Here is a 26,702-nt window from a genome sequence, read left to right as displayed (position 1 = left end):
TCACTGTTGAGTTGGTCCCATGGCAAAGGTGAGGATGAGCATGTTGGAGAAGTCCTTCTTCATCTTCTCGATGTTCTCCACCTGCAGCCATCACACAGCTGAGCATGTGAGCAGGGGAAAGGACTCGGAGCCCCTTGCACCACTGACCACCCAGGCCCCTCCTGTTACTACCTGCTGGGGCTGAGAAGCTCTCAGATGTAGAGGCAGCAGCTCTGAGCTACTCTGAAGCCTGAATAATTATTAATTTGAGCATAGGAGTGATGTAGTTACCAGTTAGGGATGACAACTGCTAGTCGGGTTAGAAGTTTGTGGGCAGACCCTCAAGTACGGGGCTCAGATCCATATCAGTGCCTTGAGCTAAGTTGGATCAATACTGGTGAGCAGCCGTAATGGATTAATGACATTAATAACTCTTCTGGGCACCATTGGATATGACTCCTGCTGCAAAAGCAACGCCAGTGATGGCCTCCCAGTGTACATCAGAGCCTCCTGGTGCCAATATCTCCCAAGGAGATGCCTTCAAGTTACCGCACATGTGTTCACTGGATCCTTTTTTGAGACATTGGCCTAACCCCAAACACTGCCCACGGCTGTAGAGAGGCCTTCAAGGAACAAGAAGGTACACAACTTACCTTCAGCTCCTAGAAGTGGCTTCTTACGCTGTCCTGTGCGTCTTCGAACATTTTCCTTTCCAACTCTCTCTTTTACCCTGGCTAAAGATGGTTTGCATCCTCTTTTATCCTTGCACTCCACTTTGCCTCGTGGCATCTATTGGTAAAATAGTGACTGTCACATTGAGATCCAGACCCAAGATGCCCATGGGGAGGAGAGACAATGGTGTGGTTTGGGAAAGGGAAACGCTCTACACTGCTGTATTGGAGGTGACCCATTTCCAGGACACTGTCCTGCTTATGCTTCGCTAACTGACCTGGCAGTCCATTTTCAGAATTAATCAATCAAGTGATTAAGGTGTCTTCCTAAAGCAAACACGAGTGACTTCTGGATTTTGGGGTTTTAACTTTTTCGTTTTCCATGTATGCCACCTACTGACGGGAAGAATTCCTGAGCTTATTACTTTAGGATGCTAAAGGAGATATAAAGGATGTCCTCCAAAGACAAACGACAATGAATAAATTCTAAAAAAAAAAATCCATAGCTTACAACAATTATCAAGTTAGAGTAATTAGACAGGCAGCTAATTTTCTACATTGAGCATGATCTTCTTTGGACTTTGGAAATGTCTCTGAGTTGATGACCAAGTAATCCTTTTGCCCTGTGGATGTCTTCCTAGCCTTTCAACAGGCAGATTGCAAGCCTGGACTCTTCTTCTGAGCCCGTATTGGGATTATTCTGTAAAAATCAAAAGAAACCTTCAGTATAAAATGAAGAAGAGATGATGGTGACACCTTCAAAGCAGGGCAGCGTTTTTTTTTTTTCGAAGCAGGTAGATTTCTGCTTTCTTCTGGTGCACGTCTTTTTCAGTCTCCCTGATGATGAAGTCTGTCTGCAAGAATAACTTCAAATGCTTGTCATTGTCGCTTCGGTCATGAAAAATTATCTATGTTAACAACCTGATAATAATTATAATCTCATAAAGACAATCTGAATTAAAGCGTGGCAGCCAACAGATGACCAGAACAGTTGGTGCAGGTGGGCATCAGCTGTCCGTTGTGCTCTGACTTAACACAGAAGGTGTCCCTTCCAGCTGAAAATATTCTATTCTATTCTATTCTATTCTATTCTATTCTATTCTATTCTATCTATTCTATTCTATTCTATTCTATTCATCCAGCTGGGAAGTTTTATGCTTGAGTACAAGAATATGTGCATGGACTCCAAGCCTTCCTCAATACCACGCTTACTAAAGACAAAGTGGAAAGTCTCATATCTCCCTTGTCACCTCTACAGGACCTTGAAATAGAGCTAATCACCTCAACAGGTCCTACAAAGACTGTGCTTTCCCCCTGTCCCCTCTTCTAGTGTGGGGGGTGTCAGTCTCTCTCCTGAGTAACAGAGACAGGACAAGAGGAAATGGCCTCAAATTACACCAGGAGAGGTTAGATGGGAGATTAGGAAAAATTCCTTCACCAAAAGGGTTGTCAAGCCTTGGAACAGGCTGCCCAGGGAAATGGTGAAGTCACCATCCCTGGAGGTATTTAAAAGCCATGTAGGTGTGGTGCTTGGGGACATGGTTTAGTGGTGACTTGGCAAGTGCTGAGTTAACATTTGGATTAATGATCTCAAAGGTCTTTTCCAACCTAAACAATTCTATGATTCTATGATTCTTGCCTGCACAGCCCCTCGTGGGTGTCCTCCTTTCCTCCTCGCAAGACGAGCGCACCTCTTGATGAAGGACCTGAGCTTGTATTTATGTCGGCCACCAGGTACTTCACCATGACTTCTGCAGTTGCTGCTGCATGGCATCCTTGAACATACCATTCTGTGATTCTATGATTTCTCATATCTTCCCCTGAATCAACAATCTTATGCATAATTAAGTCTTTCAGTAACTTTTCTTCACATGTTGGTACTGGAATGAATGGACAACCTGTTTTTGGAGGGGAAAGCAGTGAATACCTTGTGCCGGATGAAAGTAAACATAACCCTGCAAGTATCCCTGCAACCAGTGCAACCAGTGCTGTCTCTATTGCCCCACCACTTCCCCAGTCCAGTCCAGGCATATTGCTCAGAAACACCTAGAAAAATCATAGAATCATAGAAGGGTTTGGATGGGAAGGGACCTTCAAGGTCATCTAGGTTCCAACCCTCGTGCCACGGGCAGGGACACCCTCCACTACACCAGGTTGCTCAAAGCCCCATCCAACCTGGCCTTGAACACTTCCAGGATGGGGCAGACACAGCTTCTCTGGGAAACCTGGGTCCAGTGCCTCACCACCCTCGGAGGGAAGATTTCTTCCTTAGATCTGATCTAAATCTCCTCTCTTTCATTTTAAAGGCATTGCCAAGAAAATGTCCCTCTATGTCACCGGGAGCTGGAGAACAGCCTGGGGTGCTGCTTGTTGGTGAAGCCGTAGGAGATGCAGTGAAGCTGAGCTGAATGCAGCTATTTCGGGCAGCAGTGCCTCACTGCATTTGTCAGCCCACTGCAGGATATTTTGCCAGTGGTTTGCATATGTGTCATGCTAGAAACACACAACACAAATTGCCTGCTTAAAGGAGAAAATCCTGCCTGGAGCCATTACTCCAGGGAGGTTGGAACTAGCTGATCTTTAAGGTTCTTTTCAACCCAAAACATTCTGTGATTCTGTGATTACCACCTGCCAAGCAAAGTGAAAATAGAGGTATCCTCTGCAGCTGTCTGGACAACCTGTGCATCTTGGTTGGACTGGAGACTCTGAATCAGTGAGAAAAATGACCAACTGCCAAATTAGTTCCTATAGTTCTTGCATATGCAAAGGAGAATTAGACTGGAGGTGGCTAGGAAGACAGCTTGGACCCAGAGCAAAGGGAGAGTTCAGAGGAATCAGAAGCTGCTAGATAATGACCAGATTTGATGGAGAATTTGTATTAATCATAGAATCATAGAATGGTTAGGGCTGGAAGGGACCTTCAAAGGTCATCTAGTCCAACCCCCCTGCAAGGAACAGGGATATCTACAACTAGATCAGGTTGCTCAGGGCCTCATCCAACCTGGCCTTGAACGTCTCCAGGGATGGAGCATCCACCACCCTCTGGGCAACCTGTTCCAGTGTTCTACAACTCTCATGGTAAAAAACTTTTTTCCTAATATCCAACCTGAATCTACCTCCCTCTATTTTAAAACCATTACCCCTTGTCCTATCACAACAGGCCCTCCTGAACAGCCTCTCCCCATCTTTCCTGTAGGCCCCCTTGAGGTACTGGAAGACCGCTATAAGGTCACCCCGGAGCCTCCTCTTCTCCAGGCTGAAGAGCCCCCAACTCTTTCAGCCTGTCCTCATAGGAAAGGTGCTCCAGCCCTCTTATCATCTTCGTGGCCCTCCTCTGGACCCTCTCCAACTGGTCCATGTCCTTCTTATGTTGGGGGCTCCAGAACTGGACGCAGTACTCCAGGTGAGGTCTCACGAGGGCAGAGTAGAGGGGAAGAATCACCTCTCTCGACCTGCTGGCCACACTCCTCTTGATGCAGCCCAGGACGCGGTTGGCCTTCTGGGCCGCAAGAGCACATTGCCGGCTCATATTGAGCTTCTCGTCCACCAGTACTCCCAAGTCCTTCTCCTCAGGGCTGCTCTCGATCCATTCACCACCCAGTCTGTATTTGTGCTTGGGATTGCCACGACCCAGATGTAGGACCTTGCATTTGGCCTGGTTGAACTTCATGAGGTTGACACGGGCCCACCTCTCCAGCCTGTCGAGGTCCCTCTGGATGGCATCCCTCCCTTCCAGCGTGTCGACAGGCACCACACAGCTTGGTGTCATCGGTGAACTTGCTGAGGGTTGCACTCCATGCCACTGTCCACGTCACCGACAAAGATGTTGAAGAGGGCCGGGCCCAACACGGACCCCTGAGGGACAGCCACTCGTGACCGGTCTCCACTTGGACATCGAGCCGTTGACCACTACTCTCTGAGTGCGGCCATTGAGCCAATTCCTTATTCCACCGAGTGGTCCATCCATCAAACCCATGCCTCTCTAGTTTAGAGAGAAGAATGTCGTGCGGGACAGTGTCAAAAGCTTTGCACAAGTCCAGGTAGATGATATCCATTGGTCGACCCTTGTCCACCGATGCTGTCACCCCATCATAAAAGGCCACCAAGTTGGTCAGGCACGATCTGCCTTTGGTGAAGCCATGTTGGCTGTCACCCACCACCTCCTTGCTCTCCATGTGCCTTAGCATGGTTCCCAGGAGAATCTGCTCCATGACCTTGCCAGGCACAGAGGTGAGGCTGACCGGCCTGTAATTGCAACGGGTCCTCCTGCTCCCCTTTTTAAATATGGGGGTTATGTTCCCTCTCTTCCAGTCATCGGGGACCTCGCCAGACCGCCACGACTTCTCAAATACAATGGCCAGTGGCTTGGCAACTTCATCCGCCAGTTCCTTCAGGACCCGCGGATGGATCTCATCAGGTCCCATGGACTTGTGCACCTTTAAGTTCCTCAGATGTTCTCGAACCTGCTCTTCAAGTACAGTGGGCAGTGGTTCATCCTCACAGTCCCTGCTAGTTCTTTTCCACAGCTTGGGTGGTAAGACAAGAGGCTTAATATACTATCGTAAGAATATTCTAATACAGATGTGTCATCAGATACAGATTCGCAACACCAGCCATTGAGTCAGGGACACTGGGATCCGGGCAGGAGTGTCCGGGGAACAGAGGGACCATGCCGGTGCCCGAGGGACCTGTGGATGTGCGTGTTCCCATGAACCCAGCAAGTGTCCTGTGAGTGTGTCTCTGGGACACATACTCACCTTTGCTGCTGGTTGACTCCGCAAACATGAAAGCATCATCATCATCTTCAGCAGTATCTCTCAGCTGGGGCAGACTCTGTGTCCCTGGGCACCAGGCTGGGCTCCAGCGGTCCCGGGCTGGGTCTGCTGGAGGAGCTGGCCATGCTCCCAGTGTCCTGTGAAATCAGTTCATTTTCTCTTTGTCCTACCATCCTAGAGGCTCATACCAAACTGGGAGTGACCTTAAGCGGGTAGTAGAGTGTTCTCATTCACTGGAAACTAAGGTGTGGCAGATCAGAAGGTGGTGGCTCCAGGAAAAGAAAGTATTGCCAGATCCTCTTGAAGGGGGGAGAAGAGCATAGGCACATTCTTCACTATCTCACTTTGAGAAAGACATCACCGCTACCTCCCCCAGAGTCACAGAAGGATTTTTATGATGTTTTGAATCTCTTCCACATAATTTCCAACCTTAACGATTCCATGATTCTACAATTGTCCCATCCTGGATAAGCTTCTACCCTTATGTGTGCTGCTAATCACAGCAATCCTAGAGATAACAGATAATTATCACTTTAAACCTGGACTATTTAAAAAAAAAAAAGTCTAAAAAGAGTAAATATAATTTGGATTAGGATTATTTGCTTTTCATATCATGTGTCTCTTTCTTTTTTGGTGATTTTGCTTGGCATTTTTTCACCTAAAATCCTTCACGTAGAGCTTGTGGATACTCCAGTGAAAAGATTGTGCAGAGAAAATCGTGAAGAATTTGCAGAGAAAAATATAAAATAGCATCTGCCTTTTTACACCATCAAGTGAAACTCTTGATGCAGCACACCTTTGGTTGAAACCACGAGTTTTGAGACAACGATGTCAGTGTAATTTTCCAAGAGTTTAAAGAGTTTCTTGGATTTGATCTGACCAGAATTTCTCTAAGAAACCAAGTCCAACCAATTTGCAACAGAGGTGCTGAGAGACTTCTTGGAAAGAAATCTTCCCCAAAGTTACTGTCAATAAACAGTGTTAATTAATTAATTAGGCTAAAATCAGAGAGCATGTTATTAGTCAAACTATAGTCATTCAAGCACCAACCACACAGGAATAAGCAGCATCACCACAGAAGAAATCCATTATAAAAGAAACGTGAATTTATCTAAGTTTGTACAACCTCTTAGCTTCAGATCTGCAGAGTTGTCAGAAACTCCTCTTGTACTGCAGGAATGAACTGCAGCAAAATCTGAGGCCGTACAAAAACCCTCCTCCTGGGAAGGTGGTCAGCTAGCTCACTTGAATCTTCACTCTCTTCCTCTCCCACTTTTTAATGATCTTTTTCCAAAACCAGCTGATCTTCCTCTGTAGGTTGCCCTCAGGTTGAGTTTTCAAGACCTTGCATTAATTTGAGAGCTAGAAAACAAAATTGTCGGTGTTTACACCCCACCTGGCTCAAGGGCTGGAGAAAGGGTAAAACCTCATCAAACAGGTAACTTCTGGGAGAAATCACCCAACTTGTCACATGAAATAGCCACCACATCTATTTTTTTTACCCTGAGATGACGTACGTTTTTCCAGCACCTCCTTGTTGGCTCATAAACTCAAACAGTGTCATCAACCATTTGAAACTCGAACGGTTCCTCAACCTGTTTGCTCGGATGTGTCTGGGACACCAGGTTTGTTAGCTGACCTTGGACATGACTCCAGCACCTTGCCTTGAGCGACCTGAGCTCAGTAGGATGGAACGAGCTGTGGCATGTCCACGCCAGTGCCAGCTGAGGGCTCTGAAAGTCAAAGGACATCTGCCCATGAATGGTTTGTCATCATCCATCAGAGTAACCCTAGAGACATCACTTTTGGTGTCCCTCATCCTCCGTCTTGCACCCAGCAATCCCGGCCATGCCAACAGACACCCAGGCCATGGTGCTTGTGAAGCTGTGGGGAGGGACACATGGGGAAACCACAGTAGGAGTGAGCGGGAGGGGGGTCAGACCAACCAGTGTCACAAGTTTTGGGGATAAGCGTCACGCTCCTGTCCCATAAAATCTTGCGCTCACTTCCTGCACAAAGGGCAGGCAGGCTGCATGGCGCTTTGATGGTGTCTCTCTAAAAGCATCGTTGACCCTGCTGTCCATTTGTCCTGGCCATCCTGAGGAATCCTGCAGCTGCTCTCGAGAAAGCCATGGTCTCTTCCCCATCTCTTGGGGATGCAAGCATGGCTTGGACCAGTACCTTTTGGGTTGGTCTAGCAGGGATGGTTTCAAGGAGAGAAGGGACAGGAGAATGAGCATCATGCCGCTGGATCCTGAGGAGCATCTCCTGCAAGATTTGGATGCATGGAGCAGCTGCAGTTTCACCTAGGAGAGGACACAGCCCATCTGCCCATGCATGGCTTCCCAGACACCAACATGAGCCAGGCTGGGGTGGACCTGGCAGGCAGCCTCCTCCTCCCAAAACCTGCCTGCATGCCTCTGCAAGGGGAGATGGCCTGAGCTCAAGGACCTGGATGGTGCCAGCCCCACGCTCTGCAATGGGCTCTGGTCTCCATGTCTGTCCCTGACCCCAGCATTGGGGCTGTGCAGGGACACCTAGCCCCTTCCCCAGTCCCCAGAGTCACCTCCATTGAACTCATGCCCAGGCTGAAGGCACAGGCTCAGAGAAGATCTGCTCAAATTAAAGGTCTTTATTGAAATATTGGCTTGGACAGGAGGCACTTGAGGATGTACAGATCTTGGGGTGACAGGGACATGGTCCCCACTGCTCTGCTGGTTTCCAGGAGAGACTTCCAGGCACCGCAGAGCCTTGTTAGCATCAGATCAGAGAATGTCCCTGCCCCAGTGGCCAGCCCTTGCTGCCTGCTGTCCACGAGCAGGTGAGGGCAGAGCAGGGGGTGCAGCACCTTGGGACCACCACAAGCGTTGGGGTGATCCGAGAATGGTGGATGATGGCTGATTTCTCCTCCATCCCCCACATTGCCCCCATCAGTAAAAACCTTTTCCAGGTAGGCGTTCAGGACATCCCCGTGGGGTCAGCTTCTCCCCGGATGGAGCAGAATTTGGGGAAGGCTGGGTACATCTCTCAAAGTCCTTCCGGGTGCAGCTGTGGGCCTGGAGGAGACAAAGTGTCCGGAGGGGGACTGCCCATCACTGGGGAATGTGTCACTGGACCCCTCCACCCCCTGCTGTGGGAAGCCTCTGTAGAAGTGGTGGAACCTCCATCCCTTATATATGTCCCCAGGGTGGGTAGCAAACAGGGAAGTCATCTCCCAAGGCACATATACCCCTCTGGGAGCCAGCTTGATATGGGAGACCCTTCTCTGACCCTCTCCCCCCTGCAAACTCCCCCTTGCATGATGGAGAAGGGGAAGGACCCCCTTCCACAGACCCTCTCCTCCTAGAGGAGCGGGGCCATTGGTACCTTTGCCCAGTGAGGTCTCCCACCGTGCTTCTTCATGATGCCCTCGTAGGTCAGCCAGTAGTTGAGGCGGGGAACATTCTTCCCGTAGGGCCTGGTGGAGTGGTAATCAGGCAGGGAGGGCATTAGCAGGGGCTGTGGGGGATTTGCACACCCAGAAAACTCTCATCTGAGGAGAAGGACAACCCCAGGGACCCATTATGGGCTCTTTGACCAGTACCAGGAGATGGAAACCCTCTGAGAACCAGTGTGCCACCACCACTTGGCCAGTGAACCCTGATGTAGGACATCATCCTCAAGAAACAGGGGGGTGGCTTGAGGGTGCTCCAAGGCCACCCCATCCCTTCTGGCTTGGTGCCTGCAGATGTCTGAGTGGGGTGAGCAGGCAAAGGTGCAGGAGCTCGTTGGATCCAGGTCTCCAGCGCAAGAGCTGGTGTCAGTGCCTTCGAGCTGGGGAGGAAGAGGAGGAGCCGGGGGCGGAATGGGGATGTGGCTCACCTGTACATGATGATGTTCATGTAGCAGCTGTCCTGCTGGAAGCAGGGACTCAGCCAGATGTCATCCCCCTGGGCGAAGCGCACCTCCACGGGGTAGTGAGCCACCATCTTGGGGTTGTTCTCCAGGGCGGCTTTCAGCTCCAGCAAGGCTTCCTTTGTCTTCTCACTGCCCAGGGGAAGCCCCCAGCCCCGGTTAACACTGGCATGGGGTTTGAACCCCCATCCCACAGCTCCATCCCTGGCCTCAGGCTAGGGCATGGCATGTCCCAGCACACCCCTCCCATTGCTTTGGGCTCACAAACCCCCAAGACACGGTGTGATGTGGCTTTGGTACCCCAGGACAGGGATGCAGAAGGGTCCCCATGCTCAGCTTGCAGGTAGGGACGGTGCCAGGTCCCTTTCTGCATGGCTTTGCTCCTGCTCCAGGCAGCCTGGGCCAGGGCAGGGGATAGCATGTGGTTGGGGCACAGAGCCCAGCTGGGCATGGACAGGGAGGGTCTACAGAGCCATTTACATGGGGATGGCCCAGTCTTGAACATGCTGCTTGAAGCGACACTCGTAGTTGAAGATCTTGTAGCTGATGGCAACGTTCTCCACCCGGGAGCTGAAGAGGAGCCAGAAGAAGAAGCGGTTGATCCAGCACACCAAGCTGGGCACGAAGGTGCTGCGGAGCAGAGAGCAGGAGCTAAGACCGGACCCCAGAGCTGTCAGCCAGGGATTTGCCAAGAGTGGGAGCTGCCATGGCACAAGCCACAGCCCAGGGATGCTGGACAAGGGGATGCCCCTCAAGGGGATGTAGGCAACTAAGCAAAGCTGTAAACCCCAACACCATGGAATGCTGGAGCCCACGGGGATGGGCAGCCTTGCGTGGACCTCGCCTGTGCTCACCCCACCTGATCTTGGACTTGCACCCTTGCCCTCAACTCCCTCCTCTTCCTCATCAGCTTCCCTCCCCTTGAGACCTCAGTGCCTCCCGGGCTGTGCACAGGGCATCTGGCACTGGGGGACCAAGAGCTCCTGGGGACAGGCTGGAGTGCCAGGGTGGAGCCCTTGTCCACAGTCCCTCTTCTCCCTCTTTACGGAGTCCGTCCTGGCTCTCCTCTGCCAGCTGGGTCCTTCTTCCCAGCCTGGCCCCCACGACCTGGCTGGATCTCCTCTCTCCACTCTGGTGCTCAGGACATACTGGCAGCCAACACTGTCCTCCAAAAAGCTCCTTTGCTGCTGGAGCCCACGCTGCTTCGGCGCATGACTCCGTCTCTGTGCACACGAGAGGGCAGTGCAGCCCCAGACATCCATCCTGCTCCAAACCCTCTCCTCCTGCGCAGGAGATTGCTTGGAGGAGAACAAGCAACTCCTTCTTCCCCAGGGATGGGTGTGCTCAGAGTCCCAGTTCTCCCCTGCCATTCCCTGGGATTGAAGCCATCTGGATTATGCCAGCCCTGGAAAAACCCATCCAACCCCACTGATCTCCAGCCCAAAACATGCTTCTACCTGATCCAGAGCAGAAACTCCAGCAATAATAGCCGACAGCGTAATCCCACAACCAGCTGGCGGAGGAAGAGGGGGGCTGCAAAGCCAAACAGAGGAAGACGATGGTCGTTAGGGACCAGCAGGGTTTGCGGCTTTCTTGCCAGTGGGCATGAAGATGGGAGCACGTGCCTGGACCAGAACCAAGGTTGGAGCAGGGGTTTGGAGAAGGGCACCCCAGGACTCCCCACATCTCTCTCCCGTGATGAAACGGGGCCATATCCAGCCCCAAGAAGAGACCAGGCTTTGTCATGAGGATGCTGAGAGCTTGGACAGCCCAAGTTGCATCTATATCCCGGGATCCCCAGATTGTGGAGCGTGGGCAGAGCCCAGCTCTTTTCCCTTGCACTGCAAGCCCATCCTGAAATACCATCTCTGGAGGGCAAACAGCTTTGTGTACGGGTCCTTATCCCTTCACGCACGGAGCCCGGTGGGACCTACCTTGTTGGTGGGGTCCTGGTAGATGACGCTTACATTCTCGCTGTGCGGGAACCACAGGAATCGGAAATATTGGGATCTCTTCAGGTGGTCCTCGAGGTGATCGAGGACCTGCAACAACCAGAGAAACGGGGCTGGTTGGTGGTTGAGTTGGGGGCTCTATGCTGGGGAGTCCCAAAATCCACCTCGTGCTCCAGTGCCAGGGATGCCCTTCCCCATTTTCACAGCCTGGCAGCACAAGCTCTCTGCAGCTCTGGAGCCCGGGGGCAATGGGGGGCGGAGCCGGGATGCGATGTGGGATCTAGCTGGGATGCATTACATGGCCCTGTCCCAGAGATGTCCCCCACTTCAGATGCAGAATTGCCAAATTATTCATAAAGACACAAAAAAGAGCTCTAAGAAAGGCAGCTCCCCAGGATGAGTTGCCTGCCAGCAGCTGAGGACATCCAGGCCCAGGGAGCCCGAGCGGGCAGGAAACAGGCAGGACAATGCCCCGTCACCAGGCTCGAGGAAGTGACCGCAGCCCCAGGACATACTCAGCCTATTCCTAGAGCCACCAGGGTCTTGTCGCAGGGCTACTTGGAGGAAACCCCGCTGCTAGAGGCAGCAGCACCCACAAAACTGATAAGACCCTTTGGCCATCGTCCCTGTTCGTGCAAGAGTAGAGGGACCCTGTGGTCAACCCCTGCACGGTGCTATTTTGGCCGGGCCAGCACCTCTTCTTCTTGCAAACAACCTCCCCAACCAACCACCCCTTGCTCCTCTTGCAGAGATCTCCCATAGCTTTGCAGAAAGGCTTAAAAACCCAGCAGGTCTGCTTGGAAGAGTTTGCTTGACACCAGAGAAGGTGCGATGACCAACAGATATAACCCCAGGAGGGTGGTGGTATCCTTGGCCGTGAAGTTGTTCCTTTCTGCCTGGGTCATTTGAGTTATTCGTCTTAATGAGCTATTAATCACCAGGCTGGGCTGCTTTAGCACCCAGCATCTTGCTGTGACCCCGCCATAAGGTGAGGGTCTTCATGGGGTGGCTCTGCCGTAATGTCAAGGTCCCGTTAGAGCGGGGAGGATGGAAAGACAAATAGAATCATAGAATCACAGAATGGTTTGGGTTGGAAGGGAAAGGGACCTCAAAGATCATCCAGTTCCAACCCCGCTGCCATGGGCAGGGACACCTTCCACTACACCAGGTTGCTCAAAGCCCCATCCAATCTGGCCTTGAACAGCCCTGAAATAGTGTATTGCTGCAATTGGGAAGACTTAATGCTAATGCTGTTGTCATCATCTTCACGTCTGCAGCTCCCAAAGAGCCACAACATCTCTCTAAGATGTTCCTGAACCAGCCTGTTTTCCGGCCAAAGAAGTCCTTACCTTGGAAACAGTTAATGATTGCGCAAGTAGAAGCCAGGCAAGAGCAATGACCCCACATATCCCTTGGTTTGGCTTTGGAACAAATGCACCAAGCGGCTAAAACAAGCAGAGAAAAGAAAGGATGAAGCTTTCCCAAGGTGATCCTGCCAACGTCTGTTTGTCTTCCAGCCGTCGCCTTTGAGCAAGGAAGCAAATTGCCAGCGGGTTGACCTTTTCAATGTGCGCTTTTGATTCCTGCGATACTGCTCGGAGGAAAATAAGCCCCAGACTTTGTAGGATAATTACAGCGCAGTGGGCGGGAGCTGAAGGCAGCAAGCGAGCTGGCTCCGGGAGTCCTTGGGGATGTTGTCAGCTGGCTGAGTGCTGAAGTCAGAGGCAGAGGTCAGACAGTGGAAATCTCGTCGTTGTGACATGGCCAACGCATGCAACGGAGATGACCCTGGAGCATGTGGAGACCTGAGGGGATTTTGCTCATCTTCGATTCCCTCCCAGGAGTCCAGAACAAATCCTTCATAAAGGTTGGGTTGGAAGAAGCCACTCATTGAGCCTGGGGGTCAGGCATTCCCACCTACTGCAATGCCAGTTTGGTTGCTCCAGATGGTCCTCAAGGAAAGGAAAAGGATGGGACGAGGACGGGACAAGGACGAAGCACAAGAAGCCACTAGCACATGTCCTGCAGGTCCATCAGAGCAATGAAGTTAGGGAGCATGGAGAGCTTGTATTTTAGGAGAGACGATGAATGCTCAGTCTTCCTCTCTGCCTGCACGCTGCCTGTGCCTTCCCGCATCCCACTGCATCAGGGGATGGTGTCCGAGCCTTGATTGGAAGAGTCACTTCCATGCACTGAGGTCAAAAACAACATATCTGGCTAAGAGGGACAAGGCCAGGCCCAGCAATGGAGACGGAGTTTAGACACTGGGTGGTCTTGGAGGAGCTGGGCTTGAGGGATCCATTCCAGGTGCCTGGGACATCCCCCAAAGGGTTGGGGTTGGGATTAGGGGTTGGGTTAGCAAGTGGTAGACTTGAAGCAAGACCAAAAGCAGCACTTCTTGCACTGGGTCACTGAGCTGTACAAGTCTGCAGGCGGTTAAAAGTTTGCAGGGGTTCAGAAGCAGATCGGAGACCTTCCTGGAAGAGAAACTCATTGCCTTAGTACATATAGATATTGGGAGTTGGAACTAGATGACCTTTCAGGTCCCCTTCCAACCCAAACCATTCTATGATTCTATATACGAAAACCACCTCCCACTCAGGAAGCCCCAAAGAACACAGGAAGAAATACGGTATCTGAGTCTGACCCATCCTCATCCTCACCAGCCTCCCAGCAGGTCATAGAATCATAGAATGGTTTGGGTTGGAAGAGACCTCAAAAGATCCTCTAGTTCCAACGCCATTGCCATGGGCAGGGACACCTTCCACTACATCAGGTTGCTCAAAGCCTCATCCAACCTGGCCTTGAACACTTCCAGGGATGGGGCAGCCACAACTTCTCTGGCCAACCTGTGCCAGTGCCTCACCACCCTCAGAGAGAAGAATTTCTGCCTTAGATCTGATCAAAATCTCCCCTCTTTCAGCTCAAAGCCATTGCCCCTTGTCCTGTCACTACATGCCCTTGTCCAAAGCCTCTCTCCAGCTTTCTTGTAGCTCCTTTAGGTACTGGAAGGCTGCTGGAAGGTCTCCCTGGAGCCTTCTCTTCTCCAGGCTGAAAAACCCCAACTGTCTCAGCCTGTCTCCATAGCAGAGGTGCTCCAGCCCTCGCATCATCTTCGTGGCCTCCTCTGGACCTGCTCCAACAGCTCCATGTCTATGGGGTGACAGAATGCTGACTCCATCCCTGCCACCATCCAGGGATGCTCGGCAGTTTCTCCGGTGACCTCAGCTCTGCAACGAACCCTCCCGGTCCCGTGCCTTGTTCCTGGTCACAGTCAGCAGTGAGAGCAGCTGAGCTTATCCCAGTGATAAAGACAATCACGAGGCCAGAAAAGAAAGCGTGCAGATCTTACATAACCACCGACCCGTGCCCGGCTCCTCTGACACATATATACCCTCAATGTCTTAGATAACTCCAGCTTAAATATTTCAGGCAACCTGCTCCCTTGCCATTATTCTCTTCCGCCTCGCTGAGCTGCTCGACATGAAAGCCGGAGATCTGGAAGCAGGCAAAGCTGCGGCGATGACTGAGAATTGATAACGGCGTTAATATTTATAGATTCGCCCTCTCAACAGCCTTGAGGGATGGGGAGAAGATTGGCTGAGCTGTGCAAGGCCCAGGCAGATGGTGCTGAGCAGGGTGTCCACTCAGGACAGGTGGGTTATGCTACACAATAGCTGAGGTTTCTTAGCTAAAAGGCAGCTTAGGAGATGTAAAAAATCACTCAACCTGGAAATTCAGGTGAGGAAAGGTGCTAGAGGACGCAGTGAAGGTCTGGCAGGGTGGGTGAGGACTGAGCCATAAGGAGCTGGCAGGGTCCCATCACACTGAAATGTATTTATAGACTCACAGAATGGTTTGGATTGGAAGGGACCTTCAAGATCATCCAGTTCCAACCCCCTGCCATGGGCAGGGACACCTTCCACTACATCAGGTTGCTCAAAGCCTCATCCAACCTGGCCTTGAACACTTCCAGGGATGGGGCAGCCACAACTTCTCTGGCCAACCCGTGCCAGTGCCTCACCACCCTCATTGGAAAAAATTTAAATGCATTTAAAGTGGGGAACTCCCTGCTGCAGGACACCAGGGAAGCAGCGGATCAGGAAGCAAAGAGGCATTTCACTAGCAAAAGATGCTCCTGAGCCATTAGACACAAACTCATCACCTCTGAGCCTGGAGACACCGGTAATGAGCTCACTGCAGGCTGGAGAAATATCTCAGTGGGTTTCCTTCATTCCTCTCTCTTCCCTTCCCACCTCCCAGGAAAAATCAGACCCTGGAAGTGCTCCAGCTCTCGACTGCTCTGGTGCAGCTGGTCTTAGGAGGTCAGACCAGGTCGACACATTAATGGCTCAGGGAACGCATGTGGACCCCTCTGTCCACCTCCCCAGTCGGCCCAGCTGTCCCTGGCATGGCACAAGGACCGCTGGATTGGTTTGCATCAGGGCTTACGAAAAAGATACTGCAAAAGCGCATTAAATTCGCATTGGTAGTGGCGTTCAAGTCACCTCAATGGGGTACTGAATAATGCAGGTCTTGAAAAAATTAAGGACAGTGCTTCTCAGTGCTGCGGTGCTAATCAGTCCTGCAACATATGTCGCTGCTTTGGCCCAAGGACTATTTATTTTTCACGAGCCCAGCTTTAACGAAGGCTTGTACTGTCGTTAGCCAGGCTGGAACTGGACCTGTGAGACTCAAACGCGACAATGGACGAGGACGGTGTCGAGGAGGCACCAGTGGGGACATCAGAACACAGGAGGACAAAGATGACCCATGGCTGAAGCAGCTCCAAGCTTCCGGAGATGTTCCTTTCCACTGCCACTGGTTTCTTTCCTGATGGACCTTGTGCCTCAGTTTCCTCACTCAGAAATCTAACTCCTTCCAGTGACCACAGTGAGTCCACACAGCATTTAGAAAGCCACCAGGTCTTTCAACTTGGAGGTGGCCTCTGGAGGCTTTAGCCTGTGCAGTGCTGTGGCTTCCAGTGACGACACCTGGGACAAGCTCAAGGCAGTAGGTCACATTCTGGTATGACAGCTGTGCCAGGCTGTCCCAGCCATGGAGCATCTGATGGAATGTCTCGCTCCACCTGCCTTCCCGGCACCGTGAGGGTGGGAGGGCTCCAAGGCCAGCTGTTAAAAGGAGTTTATATAACGACAGAGACAGAGAAAGTCAGTTTTGATGTGTTCCCAGGAGAAAGAATTCCTTCAAATCGCTCTGTAGAAACACCCACGGGGCCTTCAAAATGCTTTCAGAGGGAACCGCATCACACCCACCATTGGTCACAGAGCCACGTGGAGACCCAAGCTTGTCAAGCCTGGGAGATGCACTGCCCCAAGAAAGGGCATTTCATGTTTCTTTTGAGGGAAATCAGCCTATTTCAGCCCAGTTCCCACCGAGGACGGAAAGCTCAGCTGGAGGCAACCACTCTCCAGCCCAGTTCCCACCGAGGACGGAAAGCTCAGCTGGAGGCAACCACTCTCCAGCACTGAGCATCTCTGTACCAGCATCCCAGGACACTGTCCCCAGTGCCTCAGCCCTGTACTGAACAAGGACCTACACTTCTCATGCTCTCCATGGCCAACCAAGTGCCCTTTCATGGGATATGTACAAGATGTGGCCTTGAGGAGGGACACGTTCACAAAGAGAGGACAACAGGGAGTGGATGGATGGCAGGACAGCAGGACAACTTGCTGAGAAGACAACATGAGCAACCCTCAGAGTCATACCAGACCCTGATTCCTGATCAGAAACCCTCCTCAGAAATCCATCTCCCTTGGGCATGTCCTCTTGGGCCAGTCACTAGTGCCCTATGCCTTAGTCTGGGTGATTTGGACCTTTGGCAAGATAGAGACAGACAAGTCTAGTAGCAACTTGACAATTGGTTTAAAGGGAGTTTTCCATTACACGACTCAAATGTAGCTCTGGGGTTGGGTCCTGATCAGGGATTTGTTCAGTCTGGTCTTTGACATGTGTCACCTTCTCATCTCCAGCACAGCTCGCCCCAAGTTCAGCTCAAAAATAGAGTTAAACCCAACTTCACACTGGGAGATGGAGAACCCCATCCCTAGAAATATCCAGACCTCACATACAAGAAAGGATCGAGCTATTGTCAAAAGCACGAGATCATAGAATCACAGAATGGTTTGGGTTGGAAGGGTCCTTCAAGATCACCTAGTTCCAACCCCCTGCCATAGACAGGGACAACTTCCACTACACCAGGTTGCTCAAAGCCTCATCCAACCTGGCCTTGAACACCTCCAGGGATGGGGCAGCCACAACTTCTCCGGCCAACCTGTGCCAGTGCCTCACCACCCTCAGAGGGAAGAATTTCTGCCTTAGATCTCACCAAAATCTCCCCTCTTTCAATTCAAAGCCATTGCCCCTTGTCCTGTCTCTACACGCCCTTGTCCAAAGCCCCTCTCCAGCTTTCTTGTAGTCCCTTTAGGCACCGGAAGGCTGCTCGAAGGTCTCCCCAGAGCCTTCTCTTCTCCAGGCTGAACAGCCCCAACTGTCTCAGCCTGTCTCCATAGCAGAGGTGCTCCAGCCCTCAGATGATCTTCGTGGCCTCCTCTGGACCTGCTCCAGCAGCTCCATGTCCTTCTGATGTTGGACACCCCAGAGCTGAACACAGCACTGCAGGAGGGGTCTCATGAGAGCAGAGCAGAGGGGCAGAATCCCCTCCCTTGACCTGCTGCCCACGCTGCTTTGGATGCAGCCCAGGATACAGTTGGCAGAAGATGACAGAAGATGATGTTCCCACCCATGGTAAGTTAAAATGGTATTTGCTAAGAAACATGGCTTTTCCTTCTTCTCCTTTGTCACCCTGGAGAAGTTTCCAGCTCAAAGGACACCACAAAGCATGCTATGAAAATGCACAAAAGGCACAACCTACACACAACCGTGGCACTTTGTACTGGAGCGTAACCACTTCCTAGTTTTTCTCCGGCCACATCACCTCCCCAAGAACTTTGCTTATTCCCAAGAAGGCTTTTTAAAACATGACCCACAACATACCTCGGTGAGGGTGGAGGGGAAGGTCACCTCATGCAGGTGGAACTGGGGCACGCACTGGAAGGTAACTGTGAGCACAACGCCCAGGCAGCCGAGATGCAGGCGGGCAGCCTGGAAGATGTCCGCGTTGATGGATTTGGAGCACTCCAGGATCTCCCCTGAGGCCGTAAGCAGTGTGAGTGCTATGACCTGCCAAGAGGACAGCAAAGCCTCAGCGAGCTTTCAGCGTCTCCTGTCTCCATGCCAAGACCCTGCATCCACCCCAAAACTTAGGACTGGGGGCTAAAGCAGGGAGACCCTCGTACCAGGGCCATCATCACAGGGTGCTTTGTGCTGAGCTTGTCTCCACCAGCCCGTCTCCTTCCACCTTTGATGTGGTGGCATAAAAGGATCCTTCTCTCTATGGGGGATGCTGGGAAAAGCCATCAAATAAGAAGTAAACTTTCCCAAATTACTTCAGTTCTCCATAACCATTGCTGGAATCGCCATACAGGATTTGAGGTAGGATTGGAGGATTTTCACAAATGTCTAGTTAAAAATAGACCAGGGACCTGCAGACATTTGGTTTTGGGAGTCTCCAATGCAAGAAGAGCTGCTTTCCCTTTGAATCCCATATTCATGGGATTAGAAGACCCTAAAGCACAGGGACGCAGGAGTTTGGGGTTGAGTCATGTTTTATCTGGCAGATGAGGAGAATTGAGGGTCCCCATAGCAGCTCCATCCCAGGGAGACAGGACCTCTCCTGCTTGCTGAGTACAGTGTCCTTCCTTACCCCAAGGCTGAGTCTAGCTGGGCACGCTAGACCCAGACCAGGTGATGGGACTCCCCTGAAGCCCTCAAGATGCTGATGTCTGTGCATGGACCTGCTCCCGACTCGTGTCTCACCTGGGGGGGAGGACGCCATGTTTGATCCCGGTGTTGTGCGTCCCTGTTCCGATCACACCGGCCGCTGTCACCTCAGAAATGGCTCCTAAGCTGGAGGTAGATGAAGGGGCTGGGTGAGGACCTGAGTGTGTGGGGCACAGCCCATCTTGTCAGGTGTTACACTGCATGCAGACCCTCCACAGGGACCCCCAGGACATGCTCTCCTGCCCCAACAAGCAGGGTTTCCACCCTTTGGGGTACCCTACAGCAACGGGTGGGTGTGTTGGCCAAGTGTTGCACATCTCCTTGGGACATATCTAACAGGATGTTGCTACAGTCTGTGGGGAGGAAGAGGTGCCTGGTGAGCACAGGTCACCACGGTCAACTCAGCTGCATCCCATCTCACAAGTGCCCATCTCTTCCCATCAGCCTGGAGGGACTCACTGGGGTGGAGACCTACCTCCCGTATGCGTTCAAAGCAAGGGGTGAGGAACCTGGGCTTGCTCCAGAAACATCACTGCGGAGCAGAGCCGGAAGCAGCATCTACAAGCATAAGGTCTGCAGACCGAGGTCCATCCTCCAACCATGGCCAAGGTGGGCACATGAGGATGGTAGAAGGTTACAGAAAACAATGTGCTGTTCCTGCCACTTCCCTCAAATACTCCTCCAGCTTCCAACAGCTGGGGAGCTGCAACCTCCCAAACCAGATGTGGTTCCCATGGCCATTGCAATCCTCAGTGGATTCCTCCTCCATGAAGGAGTCCTGCTCACCCCACCTGCACCGTTGGCCATCTGATCAGGTGGGGCTTATTTCTCTGAACCTTCACCCCAGCCCTGGCCAGGGCTCTGACAAACTCATTGCTTTTATCGACAGAGGAACACAAGATATTGAGCTTGACTGTAATTAAAGAGCAATTTCTTCCCCAAGGTCAGCAAATGAAAGAGATCGAGTGTGAGAAATGCTCTCCGTGGCTATTTCCTTCACAAACACCTATCTGAACGTGGGTCACTCCAAGCCCTTGGCAAGACACTCACTGCAAAGGAGAACCACGTATGTGGATGCCCCATCCCTGGAAGCGTTCAAGGCCAGACTGGATGGGGCTTTGAGCAACCTGGTGTAGTGGAGGGTGTCCCTGCCCATGGCGGGGGGGTGGAACTGATGATCTTGAAGGTCCCTTCCAACCTAAACTGTTCTGTGATTCTGTGTTGGAGGCAGAGGGAGCAGCTGTGATCATCTCGAAGAGCCCCATCCGCTGTCCCCGGATTGGCCTGGACCCCTAGCCCATCACTTCCACCTCCTCTTCTGGGAACACCAGGCATTCCAAAGCAATGCAGAGCAAAGACTCTCCCATGCCTCCTCCTAAGAAATTCCAATGGCCATCAAAAACTCATTTCTAGCCTAATTTGGTCTACCACCAGCTGTCAGCCTCTGTCCCATGCGAGACATCCCTAAGAAGGGTCCTCTCGTCTTTTTAGGGCCAGGGAACGCAGAGTTTTCCTTCGTGACATGGAGAGGGCCAACCTAGTAGGTGCAGTGAGAATAAGAGAGTTGGTGTGGGAATAAAGGCTCCCCTTGTCCAGCCTCCTGCTCCGACTCCATCATGGGGGAGGTTGACCTGCAGTCTGCAGGACTCTAGTGGAAGACCAGATCCGGAAGTAAACAGCCCTATTCTGCAGTAAAAGCCCTTCAAACATCCCTGTTTTGCCACGTGCCAGCACTTGACCTGGGGCACAGACAACACCTTGGAGGACACCCAGGACAGTCCCGCGCACGTGTCCCACTCACTTGGCCAGGGCCAGCCCGTGCTTGCTCAGCTCAACGTTCAGATCCGAGAGGAAAACCCCACCTTCCACTGTCACTTGCTGCTTCTCCTTGTCTACCTGCAAAGGACGGGATGTGAGGGGAAGGTCACACAGCTCGGAGGAGAAACATCCCATGGAAAACACCTCTGCTCCTACCAACATAGTCTACACGAGAGACATGCTCCATCCTGATCTACCACCTCTCTCAGATCTCCTTCCAACCCAAACCTCATCCAACCCAATGATGCCACCAGCTCCTGACCTTGCTCCCCCATAACTTCCCTGAGGTGTTGGTCAATGCAAAGGAGAAGACACTCCCCAGCAAAGCTCTACCTCCAGCAAACCCCTCTGCTCTACAGCTCCCACCTCACTCAGCCAGCTTCCGGTGGAAAAATAGCTTATTACCTTGAGGAGCCATTCATCCCGCTCCTGATGGACAGAGCTGTCAGGGAGAGAGCCGCTCCTTAATTAATTATGCTGTTAATTACAAGTAACGATCCAGCTCAGACTGTGCTGCTAGAGTCAGGATTTTCTTGTCTTCAGCTGCACACGTACACGCACGTGCATGCATATATACGCACAAATGCACGCACGCACATGTGACTAGCATGGACATGTATCTGTGTGCACGCACACGCGGCGCACATGTGCACAGGGGCAGTTCCCTCGCTAGTCCTGCCCCAACATTTTAGGGTCTGGTTTGGGAAAACTCATGGCTGTGAGGACAGGAAAGTCTCTCATCCTCTCATCTCCTACTCTGGGTATGGCAGTGTTGGTCTCCCTGCCCTCGGTGGCTGGACAAACAGGGGTGTCACCATATTTCAGGGCCACCACGCCACCTCTCAGAAGCTGGTCTCACCTTGAGGACCCTGTTCATCTTCCCCATCTGGATCATGAAGTCATCAGTGCAGGCGATGTCCGAAGGAGAGTGGCCGCCCCCCACCACCTTCACCCTCTTGCCCGCTGTCTGGCCATATCCAGGATCTGCAGAGACAATAGCCAGCCGTGAAAATGCAACATCTCCCTCAAAGCTGTGTGCTAAGGGCAGTGGAAGAGGCACCATGAGACATCCCAAGCTAAAATCTCACCCATAGTTGACATCCAGTTGCTTTGATAACTCATCATCTGGGTTAAAACCACCCCCGGAGCCCAGATGCCTCCTAAGACAGCCCTTGGAGTCATCCTTGGGGGATGGACTAGATGACCTTTAAAGGTTCCTTCCAACCCAAACCATTCCATGATCCCAAAAGAGGCAATGCCCACCTGAGACACTCTAGGGTGGTAGAAGTGTCTCTTGAGCGACAAAAGTGACACAGGACTCTCATCCCTCAGCATGGCAGCTGGGGCAGGGAAGGGACCCCAGAAGGATGGCAGATGCTGATGCCCAAGGAACAGAGTCCAACTGGGGCCAGGTGTGCTGGTTTACTGGATCTTTTAGATATTGGACACATGCGCAGCTCAGTAGCATGGGCCATCTCCTGGGGCTGAGGGAAGGACTCGTGCTGTCACCATCTGTGACCTCTCTGACTGAACATGATGGAACATCACAGCCCTTCCCGTCCTTCCTCATCTTCATTTCTAATGAGCTGTCTCCTGAAAGCACTTTCCTTACCTCCCGGATCTCCTCCCCGAGGTGGGCTGGAAGTACAGCTCCGGAGAGGAGCCATAGGTCTTGGCCCAGTTCTGGAACTTGACTCCTCCTTGGCCGTGAACCTGGACCAAAATCAAGAGCTAAAGCAGAAGAAAGCAAGTGCCTCCCTTGCTTTTCCACCCAGCTCCTTCTTCGTCTACTAAGACCACTGTACCAGAGCCAGGATTCCTAAAGGATTAAATATTTATGGATGCTGAGGTTCTCCTCAACCCCTTGAGTCACTACACTCGAGATGTCTCCATGTGAGCAGTCAGCCCAGGCTCCCTTGGCAGTCAGTGGGAAGAAAGAGGAGAATGCCCTGGTGTGTTGGAGACATCTCCCTGGGTACAGCCCATCCCTTCCTCCTACAGCATGATGTGTGCTGGGGTCCTCTGGGTTTGCATGGTCCCTTCTTCTCTGGTCTCCTCTCAGACCTGGTCTTAGCACCCAGACCTACCTCGTGGCCTCATGTCCCAGTGTCCCCAGATGGCCTCATCATGACAGGCTGACTGGGACCAGGTTGGGACCTCCCTCCAACCTCAGCCATCCACCCGGAGATACTGTCCTCAGGCCTAGCACGAGGAGGGGGGGGCACAGCCAAAAGACCCAGCCCCATCCCAACCCCAGGCAGGGGTTAACCCAAGGCAGGACATCCCCAGGGTGCTTTGGTCCTGGCTATGGGGCGAGTTTCTCCTTGCCCATGGCCAGCCCAGCGGCAGCTTGGTCAAGGAAGGACCTGGTTGGGCACCAAGCCCCAGAGGAGATGATGAATCCCACTGCCCCAGGCAGGACCTCTTCCAACACAACATGTGTCCCACCTTGGCTGCAGGGGATGATTTATTCCTTTGCCACCTCCTGTGGTCCTCCTTCCCATTCCCTCCACCCTCTTCTCCATCAGCAAACCCTCCACCCCCCCCCCACCCAGCCTCCCTCCTCTGCCCCCCGCCCCCCCCCTTTCCTTCTCCCCCTCTCTGATGGGTTCAACACCCATCCAAAGAGCAGACCCCCCCAAAAAAACTGATCAAACTTCTCCAGGGGTGCAGAAGGGGCTCTCCCAGGGGTGTCTGCAGCACCCCTCTCCCCTGCCACCCCCTTCCCCCACCAGCCCAGCCCCTCCCAGGCTGATTTAGGGGCCTGGTAAGACAGGAACACTGGATGGCCCATCACCCTGCCCAGGGAGGTGACACTGCCTGGAGCCAGGGCCATCAGGAAGCTATCGCAGATAGCCCAGATAGCAGCAGGGAGCCCTTGGAGCCAGGGGGAGGTGAGGCTGGGGGTGCCCCACAGCATCCCCAGTGGAAGTTAAAACCCGGAGCTGGTATGTGAGCCATGGTACAGCGGGGGAGAAGCAGAAAAAAAAAAAAAACAACCACCCAAAAGAAGAAAATTGTAGATACTGAAACCCCTCCTGCTCAGCAGCCAGAGCCCGACCGGATTTATCCAAGGAATCTGTTGGCTTTGCTTCCTTCTCTCTCTCTTTTCCAAGACACCTTTCCCGTTTCCCATCACAGCCAATTATTAAATCCATATCAAAGGTGGCAATAAAACCGCATCATCTCAACAGCTCTAACCCCAGCGTGTGGCTTCGTGCTGTCCGGACCACCCCTCCCACTCCAAAACTGGATAAACTCCTTGCTTGGCTACATTGACTTTTCCTCACCATCCTGTCAGCCTCTCCACCAGATGCTGTTTGGAGCGAGCAGGACTCTGGCTTCTTCGGCACCGAGGACAAGGGGTGATCCTGGCCAGACCGAGGCTGGTAGAGCTTGTTCCTGCTCTGTGCGTCAACAAGGATCTTCTCTGGGCTGGAAGGATAATGAGTAAAGCCCTTCCCTCGGGATTTGCCTGATTCCCTGGGGGAGGAGAGGGGCTGAGCCCTTGGTTCCTGCCTGGCAGAGCAGAATCTGGGCACGGATTTGAACCTGGGGCCCCGCGTCCTACAGGGATGCTGAAAACTCGGGTGGCTTTGGGGAGCAGATGCTGCAAAGGGTTTTGGGGAGCAGATGCTACAGAAGGTTTTGGAGAGAAGATGCTGCAGAGGGTTTGGGGGGAGAAGATGCTGCAGAAGGTTTTGAGGAGAAGATGCTTCAAAGGGTTTGGGGGAGAAGGTGCTGCAAAGGGTTTTGGGGAGCAGATGCTGCAGAAGGTTTTGGGGAGAAGATGCTGCAGAGGGTTTCAGGGAGAAGATACATCAGGGTATTGGGGGAGAAGGTGCTTTAGGGAGTTTTGGGGAGCAGATGCTGCATAGAGTTTTAGGAAGATGCTGCAGAGGGAGAAGAAATCCTTCAGAGGGTTTTGAGGAGCAGATGCTATAGAAGGTTTTGGGGAGAAGATGCTGTAGAGGGTTTGGGAAGATGCTGCAGGAGGTTTTTGGGGAGAAGCCGTAACCCTTTTGGGGTCTTGGCCCCAGGGTGTGTCCCCTCAACCCACAGCCTTTGCACCAGCCAAGCTGGGCAAAGCAGGGAACAGGGCAAAGGCTCTGCAGGTTGGGGGGACCCGGCAGCAGGTTCACAGCCTCGATGCATCTCATTGCCACATGCAAAATGGGTCCTGGAGGTCTTCACTTCCCGTCTTGCACCACAAACTTGCTCTGGTGTTCCACTGGGAGCAGAAGGGGGGTTACAGGGACAGGATCCGTCCGGGTGACAGCTCTTGTGAGAGTTTGCAGGAGCTCTGTAGCACTCAGTGGCTGCGCCTGGGTGATAAGCGAACCCTCCCTGCTTCTTCGTTAAGAAGGGGACGATAAGGATTTCTCTGAGCCGGATAACTCAGGCGAGGTGACCTCCGGGAGCATCACTCTGAGCTCCGGGCGGGCAGGCAATGGCTGCTCCAAGAACCAGCCTTTCCAGCACAACCACGAACCATGGGGAGGGGGAAAAAATTGGTTCTTAATACCAGAGCACGAGCTGTGCAGCCTGTGAAGGACCTCACGACATCTCCAGTGGCTTCTTTCTTGGGTCTTCTCGTCTGCCTCCAAAGCTCCTTGACCTCCTAACCATCCCGAAACCCTGCTGATGTTTTCCTGCCTGTGCCGTGGTGAATTAATGAAAATCTCACCTTAGATAAGAGGCCAATGGGTCAGACACCGACGCGGCTGCTCTGGGTCCAAGTCTTGGGCAAAGTTCATCAAAAATCTCCAAAAAAAGTCCCATCAAGGGATTATTCATTAACTATGGGGGTGAGGAGGAGGGATGCAGCTCTCCCCCACCACCTCGGTCTCCACCAGCTCTCGGTTGGGTCCCAGAGGGATGTGCCAGCTGGGCTAATTCCATCGATAAAACATTTGGTGGGGAAAACGCCCTGTGGAGTCTCTGCTGGAGGGATCAGTTGGGGAGCAATGGAGATCAGCAAAGCTCAGTTGGGGCAATCCCGCAGCTCCCCGTCTCCCCCGCCCCGGTGGGGGTTCATCCGTCACCGAGACCAGGGCAGGATTCAGTTATTTGGCTCAGCCTCGGGATTGGGAGGCCACGTCGTCACCTGGCTTAAAGCATGGGAGTGTGGCATCAGCGGAGGCTTCAGTTGGGTTTGCCATGGCTGGTGTGCAGTTTGCAGCACTGGGGACCCTGAACACCAGCAGTAATCATAGAATCATGGAATGGTTTGGGAAGGGACCTCAAAGATCATCCAGTTCCAACCCCCTGCCATGGGCAGAGACAACTACACTAGGTTGCTCAAAGCCTCATCCAGCCTGGCTTTGAACACTTCCAGGGATGGGGCAGCCACAACTCTCTGGGCAACCTGTGCCAGTGCCTCACCAGCCTCAGAGAGAAGAATTTCTGCCTTAGATCTGATCAAAATCTCCCTTCTTTCAGTTTAAAGCCATTGCCCCTCGTCCTGTCACTACACGCCCTTGTCCAAAGCCCCTCTCCAGCTTTCTTGTAGCCCCTTTAGGTACGGGAAGGCTGCAATAACACCACCCCGGAGCCTTCTCTTCTTCAGGCCAAACAGCCCCAACTGTCTCAGTCTGTCTCCATAGCAGAGGTGCTCCAGCCCTTGCATCATCTTTGTGGCCTCCTCTGGACCTGCTCCAACAGCTCCATGTCCTTCTAGTGTTGGGGACCCCAGAGCTGAACGCAGCACTGCAGGGGGGTCTCACGGATCTGCATGGCCAGAGCGCCAT

The 26,702-nt window shown here is 52.6% G+C and overlaps 1 protein-coding gene across 1 annotated transcript; it reads right to left on the bottom strand.

The window, feature by feature from the left end:
* Positions 1–26,702, bottom strand: LOC104370218 (L-gulonolactone oxidase). The gene is given in 18 exon segments (XM_086625754.1): positions 1–81; positions 8,346–8,389; positions 8,392–8,451; positions 8,454–8,481; positions 8,792–8,882; positions 9,287–9,451; positions 9,800–9,949; positions 10,777–10,801; positions 10,804–10,852; positions 11,254–11,361; positions 18,289–18,474; positions 19,149–19,260; positions 20,936–21,030; positions 21,812–21,912; positions 21,915–21,936; positions 22,565–22,581; positions 22,584–22,665; positions 26,679–26,702. Coding segments are annotated over 18 exon segments (1,440 nt in total).

This window comes from Tauraco erythrolophus, chromosome 2 (genome assembly GCF_009769465.1).
Source record: "Tauraco erythrolophus isolate bTauEry1 chromosome 2, bTauEry1.pri, whole genome shotgun sequence".
NCBI classification, from domain to species: domain Eukaryota; kingdom Metazoa; phylum Chordata; class Aves; order Musophagiformes; family Musophagidae; genus Tauraco; species Tauraco erythrolophus.
This window is presented reverse-complemented; position numbering and strand designations above follow the sequence as displayed.